Genomic DNA, 13,371 nt, shown 5'->3' on the forward strand with positions numbered 1-13,371 from the left:
ATGGCTTTAGTTACAACCCCCACCACACTCATACCCTTTATCTTCTCTCACTCTTTTTCTCCATAGCACTTACATCCTAGTATATACTACACTTCTCTGTTTTGCATACTTATTTGTTGTCTGTTTGCCCCCACTAGAATGTAAGCTCCACGAGGGCAGTGGCTTTTCTCTGTTTTGCTCTTGGCTATGCTCCTAACATCTGGAACAGTCACTGGCATATAGTAGGTGCTCAATAAATATTTGCTGAACAAATAAAGAATAATCCATGTGGAATTTATTTTTGTGTTTATAGTGTGAATAGGGCTGCATTTTTCATTTTGTGGGTTTTCTTTTTTTTCTCACGAAAAGCTTGTTTCTCTAACAGCGTTTACCGAACATTCCATCCTTGCCCCACTGAGTTTTGCATGGCCCCTTTATCAAGCTGGAGTCGCTTCCCTTGTGCTGCTGTCTGTAAATACTCCTGTTCTCCTGCCCTGATGGGTCCATCAAAACACATTTAATAAGCGCCTTTCATGAACCAAATGCAAACATGGACGTGAGTTCTTGCCCTTAAAGGACTTTCTGGTTGATACTAAAACTTGTTAGAACTCAAGGCCAACTATGACAGGTATTAAGCAGGGGTATGAACTGCTTGCTGGGGACAGAGAAGCCGGTGGGGACAGGAGTGATTAAGTTCATAGGCTTTGAGTAAATTGAATCTGGCTTTGCATCTGCTCCTCTCTTGACTAGACTTTATATCTTGAGCAAGTTACTTCTTCTCCAACATTCAGTTTCCTTATCAACCAAATGAGGACGATCCTAACCATACCTGCTTCAGAGGCTGTTTTAAGGCTTGACTGATGTAACACAGGCTAGGGGTTTGGCGCAGAGTCCCTAAGCGTTGACTAATGCTGATGTGGGTGCAGAGGCCTTGGGGAGGAGGTGATATATGATCACGTCTTGCAGGTTGGGTTGGATTTTTCTAGGCAGGGATTGAATGGGTGGAAAAGGACATGCCAGACAACATATAGAATAACAACAACAAACCAACAGAAACCAAAGACATGGAGACCAGAAAGTTTAGGGTGAGTTCGGAGAGCTACCAGTCTAGTTTGACTGGATCCGACTGGGGAGAGATAATGGAGAGCCTGGAAATGAGGTGGAGACCAGTTGTGGGTTCGCACCCCCTCGGCACCAAGCTGAGACAATGTCTGGTGTTACCCTCCTCCAGATTCCTCAGTGGGGCCCTCTGCCTGGTCAGATCTGACCCCAGAGTGATGCCTCAGGCAGGAGGGAGCTAGGTGAATAGGAGGGGAGAGAAGCCAGAAGGGCAGCTTGGAGGCTCCCAGGAGAAGCCTGGCCAGTGCGGGTGAGGGGCCACACTCCAGGACACTTGAACTTAGGAACATTTTAAAAACCACCACTGTTTAGGCACCAGCTCTGTCCCACCTGTGGAGCTCGGGCTGTCATGTGCCTCATCTTACGTTCGTCTGAAACCGTTCTTTCCCTGGACGTTCCTGTTCAGCGGAGGGTCTTTTGTCCCTGATACTGCAGCTATCAAGGAAAGCATGGGGCTAGGGACACATCGAGTGCCCTCTTCCCCGCTTCTACTTTCCACTTTCCTCCTCTAAAGTCAGAGGGAAAAAGAACAGCCTCAAGACTTCGGGCCGCCGCAGATGCTCTGTAAAGGAAGATCCCAGCCAACATTCCTCCCAGCCTTGCCTAATTCCCGGCCCCATTGCAGTGATAGGCCGTCACCACAGGGAGGGTGGAAGCACACCCCTGAACATCAGTGTGGCGAGAGAAAGAGCTGGGGCCTCGACATCAGGGAGATGTAGATTTAGATCTCAGCCCTGCCGGCATCCAGCTCTCAGGTGACCAGCTGTCCTGGTTTGCCTGCCACGGAGAAAGCTCCCGGCACATGAGATCCCAGTGCTAAAGCCTGGGCAGCCCTGGGCAAGCTGGGATGAGCCGGTCACCCTCTTCAGCCCCAGGTCTGACCCCTTCCTTCCCTCACCCCATCGGCAGTCGGCAGGTGCATCCTGCCTCCGGGGTACAAACCATCTCTGTGCCTCTCCCTTTATCGCACTTTCTGGGGTGTTTCTCTGCTTACTGCCCGCCTTCCTCAGTGGTCCGTGTGGTCCGTGAAGGTGGAGATCAGGTCTTCCTGGCTGCCTGCTGTGCACCCAGCGCCTAACACTGGGCCTGACGCAGAGGTGATCCTAGGTGATCGCTGAGGGAATGACGGATGCTAAAACTCTAGGAAGCTCCGTTTCCTCCTCTGTGGGGATGACCGCTCCTAGGGTTGTTTCTGAGGATAATGAGCAAACCCAGCAACAGCCCTGTCCCCAGGACACCCCTCTATCTTCCTTCCCAGTGGTATGTTATTCCCCCTCAGATCAGAAAGCCAGTTTGTTCATCCTTCCCTGATGTTTATAGGCCCCGTTGTGTTAGGCACCCAGGAGAAGCAGGCGTCGTTCCTCTCCTTAAAGAGAAGTTGGGTTATCTTTAATAGAAGATAGAAATCAAACCAAATTAGATTATTTTACCTCAGAAGCCAGTTTCAACTGATCCTTTTGAATGGTATCGTTCTATTATTATATATTACTTCAAACTTAATAGAAAAAATTGATTAAAATATGTGCCCTGTTCATATCTAGCCTGGCGGAATGCCACAAGACACATTAATTGAAAATGAATTTCTACAAACCCAATCAAGCATCATGAAGATGAAAAATGTACCTTTTCCCCTCCGTTCCTTCATTGATTTTTCATCTTCCCCACTCAGAGCTTCATTTAGCAATTTTTCAGTTTCGTTTTGTTGTGGCCTTAATTCATTCCCTTCACTGCCCCCAGAATGAGATAATGTACCATTTTCCTTGCCTTTTTAAACTGTTCTTTTATGTTGCATTAGTGCAGGGCAGATTCTGATCTTGTCATATCTCCCTGTGCTTTATTATTTTTTAGGAAAAGAGAGTAACTTTATTATTTTTTAAATTCTTACTGCGGTGGTCTTTATCAAGGAGAATGCACTTTAAAAATACAATAACTATGAAATTACAGCGTTACAAGACTTCTGAGATAGAATTAAGAGTGGCTGTCGCAAACATGAAAAACCTTTTCAGAGGAAGAGTGGAGAGTATCCATTATTCTCATTTCTCATGGTGGGGTATGTGAAGATGGAGCATGATGCTGATTTTGTTAAGGGAAATGAGGACAATTATTTTCTAGATCACAGAGGGAAACAAGAGTTTGGGTGGCAAAAAAGGCCCTGTCAGGACAAGAGGAGGCAAAAGGAGAAGGTGACTACATGCCTGAGTGAGTTCTAGAAAGTTCTTGGCTGTCCTGTTCTATGCCTGCTCTGGTCATTTCACGGATTCACTGGTCCTCTACGGGGGCTGAAAACAATAATGGGAATCTTCAGTTTTTCTTATGAGCTTTTCAGATACTCTAACAGCATAAATTTCCCCTGAGAAGTCAACAAGGACTCATATAATAAAGAATCCTATTCCTTTACTTTTACCTAGAATTCATAACCCTGGTTATCTCATTTTTGATTAGAAGTTTTAATTGGCAGTTATTCATCTTTGATACATTTTTCAGTGGAAAAATGAATTATTTCTTCATAAACGTGGTTTAAAGCAGAAAGCCTTTTGAAATGAGCGTCTGTGGGCAAGAGTAGCAGATCAGAAGTGTTGGTGATAGAGGTTGGGAGCTTTATTAACGTGTGGTCAAGTTTCACTAAACACACGCATGTGCACACACACAGCCCTCATACCCTGATTCTGAATAAATGTGCCTGTGGGCCTTAATTGGTTATTTCTAAACTTTGAATGAAAACAAAATTAAACAAATTTCAAAGAAAATAAACAATTATATCATAGACTTAGTCTGCATCGAAAAAATCTAATTCCCTTTACCTTGCCGGATTTTAATGTGATTCGACGTGATCATCCGTTTTTAACATACTTTCTAGTATTGTGCTCCATTTCGGTGTGTTTATGGTTTTATGTAAGGCATTTTCCAGAGACATGCATATTATCATTTGCCAGCTGGTAACACACGACACCCTAAAGCACAGTTTCTTAAAAAAAAAAAACCTATCAAGTGCCGTCTAGTATTTAATACTTAGGTGAGCTGCATTTCTTACTTTCATTACTTTCTGTTCACATCCTCAACCTCAATTGTGAGTTATGTTTTGTGAGCTTCACACAATCGGGTACTAGTCACATAATTCTAATCATAGAGCTGTATCTTCTCTGACAGTGACCTGAAATGACCTGTGACCTATATGTCTGTCACTAACGGGAAAGAAGTTTCAGGAAGCTGAGAAGCCTTGCAACTTCTAGGGTTGCTTCAAATCCATAACAGGCCCTTCCTAAAATTTGGTAGAGTTTCACTTTGTTCTGGTTGACATACAAGCTCTTTTCGAAAGAAATCAGGAGTCCTGTCACTATAGCATTTCTCCCCCCAAAAGTAGGTTATAAAAATGTGCGGATTGACAAGGGCGATTACATCTTCTAAGAGAACAGTTCTTTTATATAAGATCATTGATAGAGTAGATACGTGCCCCTGTGGATGTGCTGTCTGTCTAGTGCAAGAGAAAGATGTGAACAAAGGAAGGTCGGGGTGGTCAGGGGCCTTAACGGGGGTTTGTTCGAAGGGCTGAGGTAGAACAGAAAAGGGAGACATGAAGAACCACTATATGTCTGTGGAGTGCTGAGAGGATAGAGTGGTTTAAATGTAGGGTTCATCTGGGACAGGACAGGCCTGAAATGACAGTGGGGAGATAGTGGGACCATAGGAGGAGGGCCTCATGTCCATGCTAGGGAGTTTAAATGTCAGAAGCTTGGGAGGGTTTTTAAGGAGGAGAGTGATATATTCAGGATCTCTGGGGATAGGCCTAGAAGTCAGTATTTTGTAAAAGCTCCCCTTAGGTGATTCCATTGTGTGGCCGTGGCCTCAGAGGGACTGCTTAGCTCAAATCACCTAGGGAGCTAACTCCATGGTGGTTAATATGAAGAAAAGCCATTAACTTTAGGCTACACCTCCACGCCCCCACCCCATACCACTGTAAATACCAAACTGGCTGTAGCTTTAAGAGATCTAGCATCCTGCATGAGCATTAGGCTACAATTCACATATTCAGTTGAATTACAAAGAAACATGCTTATTGAGACAAAACTAAGAAAAAAATTCTATTAATATTAGTTAAGAGGTTCCAGATTTTACCAAGACGGGTTTCTTCCTTTGTTCTGTAAGGGGATCCACTATTTGATGTTGAAATTTAACTGTTGTGACAAGATTATGTTCCTGTTAAGTAAAATGGATGAGGTCTGGAAAATAAGCGTTTCTAATTTCTCATTTCTTAATGCCCTGATTTGAGCCTGGGCGCTTGGGTCATTTACCACCACCTGGTGACAGCTAGACCTAAATGCATCTTCATGAAGACACAAAGCTCTTCAAGGTCAAATTTACAAACTTTAATGTATGGAAAAGAGCAAAGGTTGCATGCCAGCTGCATCATACCCTGGATTTTGGAGTGGCCCCTGATTTTGGGGGTGCTTTTGGGACTACCTCCACGCTGGTTCATCAGGCCCTCCAAGAGTCTGTTCTAGACAATTTTGCCCCTGGAGTCTAAGGGATAGATTGTTGAGAGATGGATGGATGGAGTCATAATTCATTCATTCGTTAGAGTAGAAAGATGACCAAGGTCTTTACTCTCAAGAAGCTCACAGTCTGGTGGGGGGGGAGGAATACCAGTAATAACATAGTAGTAGCTAGATTTTGAGTGTTTATCCTGTGCTGGGCTCTATAGGAGACAATATCTGAAGGCACTTTGAAGTTGGCAGTCAGAAATAACACCACTTACCCCTCAAATGTGGGATTTAGAGATTGTGCCTCATGATGGGTGTCTCATAGGAGGACAGGTGGGTTGTGCTCCAGGGGCAGTCCCCTGAGTTGGGATTCCAAGTTGGCACCCCTTGTAGGGCAGGAGGGCCAAGGCATGCACTGCCTGCCATCCTTGGTGTCCTTTTTTCTCTAATCTGAACAAGTCAACCCCTGTTGAAGATGCTTCCGTAAGGAACGCTCAAGGATGAAAGCAAATGCGCGGGCACAGCATTCACTTAGTGCAAGAGCATGAGCGCTTCTTGAAGGTTCAGTTGCTGAAAGGTGAGACTTGTCGGCAGAAGCTTCAGCACCCCCAAATCCTTCCCAGAGCCATTCTGTCACCCCAGAAGATGGGGCCTGTTTGCTCCAGCATCAGCCCTCTGTCCTCTTAGAACTCCCAGATTTCCCCTCTCTCTCTGCATCCTCCAGGTGACATCTCTGCCTTGTATCTACTCCTTTTTTAAATGAAAATCCGCCGTATCTTCCTGTGAACTCTTCATTAGGGTGTCCTTCTACCACATCTCTTGCTTCCCTGGACTCACCAACCATTCCGATTACTTCAGAGAGAGTGAAGCAAGTGTATTCGAAGTCCCTTTTTATGTTAGTTGATGAAATTTACATAGACCTCCCTGGAACCCTGTAGCTAATTTCAGTACCCATCTTGCCTCTCATTTAAAGAATTCAAGTCAGTTTTTTAAAAAAATCTTAATACTATAGGAAGGAATGAAAGAGGAACACTGTAAGGATGATTTTTGAAAACTATTCCTACAAATATCGAAGGAAATTTAAAGAAAAAGAAACTTTCCTTTTGCCCATAATCCTACTCTAATCTCAGTACAATTTCGTTTATCTAACTTCCAGCTTTTACCTTTGATCATTGTAAGCTTTGTTTTTTATTTTTATCCCTGAGGCTTTTTGCAAACATTTTTACATTTTGCAGTATATTTGTTTGTAGTATCTGTGTCATATATTCCATCAAATTGCTATTCCATAATGTACTACCCAGTGCTTTACTGCTAGACATTAAGGTTATTTCCAGTTTCTATTATAAATAATAGGAGCAAGAACATCTTTGTATATATAGCTTTTTTTCCTATGTCTGAATTATATCCTTAGGATAAATTCCCAGGAGTGGGATTAGTGGGTCAAAGGGTATGAACAGCTTTATGGCTCTTAATATTTATTACTAAATTGCCCAAAGGGTCATTCTAATTTACAATGGCACCTGCAACACACGAGAGAGGCTGCCTCTCCCAGCTCTTTCAACACTGATTTCTGCAGCCGGTAGTTTTGGGTACAGTTAATTGTTATTAAAGGGTAACTTGTTACTGTTTTTAATTATAATTTCTTTAATTATTATCAACATCGGACAGTTTTTCTTAAATGTTTCTTATTATATTGTTTTGTATGGCTTTTTATGTGGGAGGATTATATTTTTTGGCACTGGGCGGAATTTAAAATATTTTATCACGAAAATGTCAGATGCACTCAGGACAGAGACACTAATCGATGAAGCCCCTTAGACTCATGACCAGATTCAACAAACAGCAGAACTTGGCTCTATTTGCCCCTTCTTTTCCTCTTTTTCCCCCTCGTGTAGTTTTGTAATTTTAAGGCAAGTCCTAGACATCCTGCTTATGTTTCCTATACACTTCACTATCCATCTCAAAAACATATGGACTTTTTCTTATATACTCATAATGCCATTGTAACACTGAACAAAATTAATGATAATTCCTTGGTATCATGTAATACCTATCGGTCCTAAAATTTTCTTAAATGTCTTTAAAATGGCTTTTTTACTGAAGCTTTGTCAGTATACAGAGACGCCATTTGTTTGGTGGTTATGTTTCTAGAGTCTTTTAATCTAGAACATGCTTCTCCCTGTGTACCCTCCTCCCCTGCCGAGGTTTCTGCACCCAGTGACATTGCAGGAACTGAGTCAGTTGTCCTATAAACGTTCCCACATTCGGGATTTGACTTTTTGTTTATTAGCTCTAGCAGCTTGGTGAGATTCAGTTTTACCTTTATTGCGGGTGGAAGCAAGGATACTTCCTGGGGCTGTGCGATTTACTCTGTCTTCGGCGGTGCGTCATGTCTGATTGCCTTGGGTGATGCTGAGGCCAATCACGGATTCAGATGGGGTCACCCCAAAACACAGTTGTAAAGTTCCTCCTTAGCTGTGCCCCTGACTCGTTCATCTGTTAATTCTTCTAATAATAATGAGCCAGTTATTTCCTAGGGATTGCACAATGGTGATTTTCTAAATCCATCATTCTTTCCCCCTTCACTGGCATTCTTCTGAAAAATAAAACTCTTTCCCTCATTAACTAGGACTTCTTAGTAATCTCAAAATGCAGTTTGTACAAGAAAGGCAGGCTACATGCTTTATTCTGCCTCTAAGTTGCCAAGTTTCTAAGTAAGGAATTGGTTCCCTAGTCACTCCCAATGGTGTTGCTGTTGGTTTCAGTTTTTGAAGAATCATAACATACTCAAGGTTTTAAAAACATATTTATTCCATGTGTTTGACTCAATTACATTCATTATTCTTTTTGATGCTAACATTGTCCCAATCCTTGGCCCAAGGGAGACCCTTCAAGTATTTGTTTTCAGGCATCACAAGGTGTCTTGGGTTCCCCTAGCATATTTTTACACCTTGAAATGAGTTGTTCCTCCAAGATGACCTGTGTTTTGTTGGTGAGGGTTGGTATTTAGATGCCACAATCTGGATATGTTATGTGCTTATTGTTGTTATTATATCTAAGTTTCCTCAGTGGACAGAGTTAGGAAAAGCATACTTAACAAATGAAAATAAAATATTAATTATGAGTTCATACCGATATTTTCATTTCAAATTTAACAAAACTTTATTTCTTTGATTTCACATTGTATTTCTTTCTCTTACACTAAAACCTTGGTTCCAAACATTATTATACTGCAAAATCTCAAATAGTTTCAAAACAACAATACCAATATTATTACCAACAGTTTTCCTAGTGAACACGAGATTTCTTTGCAGTTCTGTTTATTTTTAGAATACAATCCACTAAAAACAGAATCAAATTAGCTTGTTCAAACAACACTTGAGTTATTTTCACCAACTGGATATACAGTTAAGTTCCTTTATTTCGATTTGTTTTCAAGTTTTCAGATTCGCTTTTTTTTCTTTTTGGTTTAGTTTTATTCTCTTAATCTCTAAAATGTGCTTTCAAAATTAAATGTAGGTAAGAAGGTATTATCAAAAAATCTTTTCTTCTGCCTCCTCTAATTTCCTTCTTTCCCTGTTGGCAAGTATTTCTTAATAATTAAGGTTTCTTTGATCTTTGCAGAATTTCTTTTTGCAAATATATATGCATTCAGATGGCCTCATCTGTTTTACGCTAAAGCTTTCATACTGTATATTCCTTACAATATACCGTATCTGTTCTAAAGATCTTCATAGCTGTCCATTGTCATGATGAACCGTGGTTTATTTAACTAGCCACTTATTGATTGATGGAGTTCTGTTTCCTTTGTGTCTTCTAAAAACCAAAAATCCTTCGTCCAAGTCATTTTATATTTTATTTATTTATTTATTTATTTATTTTTAAATCTTATTTATTTATTTATTAGAGAGTGAGCAGGAGAGAAACAGCATGAGAGGGGAGAGGGTCAGAGGGAGAAGCAGGCTCCCCGCCAAGCCAGGAGCCCGATGCAGGACTCGATCCCAGGACCCTGGGATCATGACCCGAGCCGAAGGCAGATGCTTAACCATCTGAGCCACCCAGGCACCCAAGTCATTTTATATTTTAGCCAATGTGTCTTTGGGGATCTATTTCTAGGAATGGGATTGCTGGGTCAAAGGGCAATGCAGTTGTACTTTTTTCTTATCCTAGCTCCTTCCAGATTCACTTCTAAAGGGGGATTATGTGTCATTTTGCACTGAGAAGGATTTTTCAAAAAGATTTTGCAAATGCACAAATTGAATATACGAGATTGTTGGAAAATTAGCGTGTTCTTCAAAATCACCAGTTATTGACTGAACCCGCATACTGTTCCCACGATTGTCTATCGTCTACAACATAGCCTGGAATAGAGCACCCTGGTTCCTGCTTTTAGGGCATCTATGGTTGGTCTGTGGAACATGAGATGAATGAAAAGCAGAGTTAGAGTAGCTGAAGATAGACCATGTTGTAAAAACAAAGGTGAACACCCAGCTCAAGTCTCTTTATCCCAGGCCACATGAGTCCTGGATCCTCTTAATTCCACTTGCACTTTTAGTGACAGTGACCCTTTTCCCAGACCAAAACTTTTGACACCTGCTTGAACAAATATGAATCTATTAGCAGGAATAACAGCGCTGAATGTTTGAAATGTGGGCTGCCTCACAAATTTAAGCTGAATAATTTTTTTCTGTAGAGTTGCATCTGCATCTCCCAAAGCATGCTCTCTGGCACATATATGGGATGTTAATAAGGGTTACACAGCAAAATCAGTGTGTCAAACAAACCTAATGAGATGTGACTCCAAAATCATGTGGCTGCAGAACCCTCTATTCCGGGGAGCAACTCGTGTTAAACACTGTTCCATGAGACACAGAGAACCAAACTGAGGGTTCTATTTAGATGAAAACCAAAGGCGTCTCTTCCAGTTGATTAACTTGTACTTCTACAATTCTTTATTGTTTTTATTAACAATTTTTAATTTGTTTCTTTCTAGATTGAATCATTAAAGAAAAAGGTGCAGCAGAAACAGCTCTTAATATTGCAGCTTTTAGAAAAGATCTCGTTCTTAGAAGGAGAGGTAAGAAGCTGTGTTTCTTTAAGCTGGTGTCTTCTCTATCATTAAATTTTATGTTGCTGAGCCTACCACAGACACTTAATTAAAAATATGGCTATTTCCTGGCCTTATAAAATTGATTGAAGGTTAACTGCCAACACTGAAAATGAGATTCTGACAGCTAGTTTTTCTTTACCAACTGACTCTCCTCATCCCAGACTGCTGCCCACCTCTGCTTTTTGGCTCTCATTTTTCTTGTTCAAGAATTTTCCTAGCAAGTCTGATAAGCTGTTAAATAACACTGATAATTTCCCACATGTATGTAGGGCTTTATAACTTGTGAGGTATTTTCATGGACATTCCTCACATGGTTCTCTCAGCAACTTTAAGAAAGGCAAGACAAGGATCATTACTTTATATTGACAAATGTTTCAAAAGGAGGCCCAGAAAAAAAAAATAAGAGGAGGCCCGGAGAAGGCAGGTGGTTTTGCTCACGATCACCCAGCTTGGTTAACGCTGGAGCCAAAGCTGAGAGATGGGTTCCGAATCCACTGCTCTGACACAGAGTCAACAGGTTTAGAGGTGACTTAATTTCACCTGAAACTTTGAAGATATTTAGTCTTCCTGACTTTCTGGCTTTTTTGAAAGTCATTTTGAAGATTTGGTGTAGGTTCCAGAAAAGGAAATTATGGAGTTGGAAGAACCTTAAGAGCTTAGGTATTAATGGAAGGAGAAGCCAAAATCTATTCACTCTGAAGGCTCTTTATTAAGAGCTTGGCATTGAGCCTCTTCCTTTTGAGCCTCATGAATCTCTCCTTGTCTGTGGCCCTCAACATAGTTCTTCCCCCGAGGGAGACAGCCCAGGAGACAATGATGAAGGACGGAGACACGACAGAGACGACATTGGTGAAGCACCTGGTGTCGCTGGGCGCTGTTAACTGCTTTCCACATGCTTTGTGTAATGTGGAGGCTAAGAGCGGAATCAGACTTGCCCAAGTTTGAACCCTAGATCTGCCTCTTATTAGCTGGGTGATGCTGGGAGCTTTCTTAGAATTACAGAACGAGGATGGTAGCTCACCTACATGTGTGTGACCGGGCAGTGAGAGTGCAGAGAACGTGCCTGGCATGTTTCTTAACCTCTTAAGTTAATGCCCTAGGAATTAGATTGTCTTTCTCCCATTTTATAGATGGGCAGACTGAGGTTCAGGGGCATGAAGGAGCCTGCCCAAGGTGACAGTAGAAATGGGTAAGCCTGAATTCAAAGCCTGGGCTCTTAACCACTGTGTTTGTGGGAAGGACGAACTGTGTTTTCATGTACTCTGTGTTTGGGGAGCTGCCTATAAAAGTCATGGCCCACAGGGACCTGGGGGTAGATTCAAGCTCAAGAGTCTCCGTGTGGGGACAGCCGAGTAAATGGGCACTTGCCCTGTCCCCCTCCTGCCTTCCTCTCTGCAGTCCCTATGTGCAGCTCCAGCCTTACGATGGGACGTTTCTAAGAACTTCCTCCCAAATCACAGCTCCCAGTGGGAGGAATCACACCTTCTTCCCCAGTGAGATCTGAAGCGAGTGTCCTGGTGGGAGCCCGTAGGTCCAGGGAGGGGAAGAAGATGCTGACAGGAGAGGCAGTGCCCACCAGCGCCCCCCCACACCCTGTGCCCCTCAAGCCAGCTCTCCTGCTAGTAGATTATGAAAGCACAAGGGGATCCTGTGCGTAGAGAACAGCATTACACACGTGGGGGCTTTAATGCTCGAGTTCTTAAGCCCCTCTTGCCCAGACCCTGAGATGTGGCTATTAGTCCACATGGTAGATTTGGTGGACGATCCCAGGAAGCCCCAGTAGAGGAAGGTGGGGGGATGAGTCAGGGAGAGGATGGTGCCTTGCCGAGGAGGCTGCCATCGTGGCAGCCGCAGCTCACTCCCACCGGGCGGTCTCCAGGAGACGCTGCGCACTGGCCTCTTGAGTTGTCCTTACCTAAAGGTCGGAGAGCTGGGCCTTGGTCCACTGACTCCCTCCGGCCATTGGTTGAGGCCTGCTCCTGGGGGATGCGGGTTAGTGTTTATTTCTTTGTTGTTTCTGTTCTTATTTTTTATATCTTCCCAGGGCTGTTTTACTAATTTCAGTGTGTTCTTAGAGTTAACATCATTGTAACACTTTCCAGACAGGGGCAGGGATCTTTCAGATCCAAAGGAGACAGAGTAACTTTTCTGAGTAGCTAAGGTCAGAGGCTGCTGATCCTCGGGGGGACGGGGGTACACTCAGGCTTCAAGGCGATTCAAAGTCAGGACCCCTTATCATCGTGATGCACTGACCTAGTTTTCAGAACTATTAAGAACTATGTATTCCTTATTAACATTTTACCCTACTTTATTGGGCCAGGTAGATAGATTTCATCTCCTAGGAGATGAGAGGTTGAGTTTGAGTACTTGGTTTTCCTCTTCAGGCTGCTTGCCTAGTTTATTACGGTACAAACACACTGCGGACTGTTGGTTCCTTGTTAAGTGTATGTACCTGCTAATGGCAGTGGGTCTCTGCCCCTCCTCCCACCTGGTTCTCGTAGGATTACCAATGCCAAGCAGTCCTTCCGTGGGCCCTAACGTCCTGGGATGGCCTGACTTTTCATTCATTTTGTAATTCTTTCTTACTCGACACAAATTTTATAAACAAACATATAATTAATACTCTATAAAAGAAACTACATCACCTTATATATTAATGCTTTCTAGTTTGTTTTTTTTTAATGC

At 42.6% G+C, this 13,371-nt stretch overlaps 1 protein-coding gene across 2 annotated transcripts in view; it reads left to right on the plus strand.

The window, feature by feature from the left end:
- MYZAP (myocardial zonula adherens protein) overlaps positions 1 to 13,371 on the plus strand; it is an 87,382-nt gene that overhangs the window by 55,892 nt on the left and 18,119 nt on the right. For both annotated transcript variants that reach the window (XM_034994173.1, XM_034994174.1), the window contains one exon: positions 10,570 to 10,653. In XM_034994173.1, the coding sequence (XP_034850064.1) occupies positions 10,570 to 10,653 (84 nt within the window). The remainder of the gene's footprint in view (positions 1 to 10,569; positions 10,654 to 13,371) is intronic.

The sequence above is a fragment of the Mirounga leonina genome, unplaced genomic scaffold (assembly GCF_011800145.1).
Source record: "Mirounga leonina isolate KUSES-001 unplaced genomic scaffold, KU_Mleo_1.0 Mir_91, whole genome shotgun sequence".
Lineage (NCBI taxonomy): Eukaryota > Metazoa > Chordata > Mammalia > Carnivora > Phocidae > Mirounga > Mirounga leonina.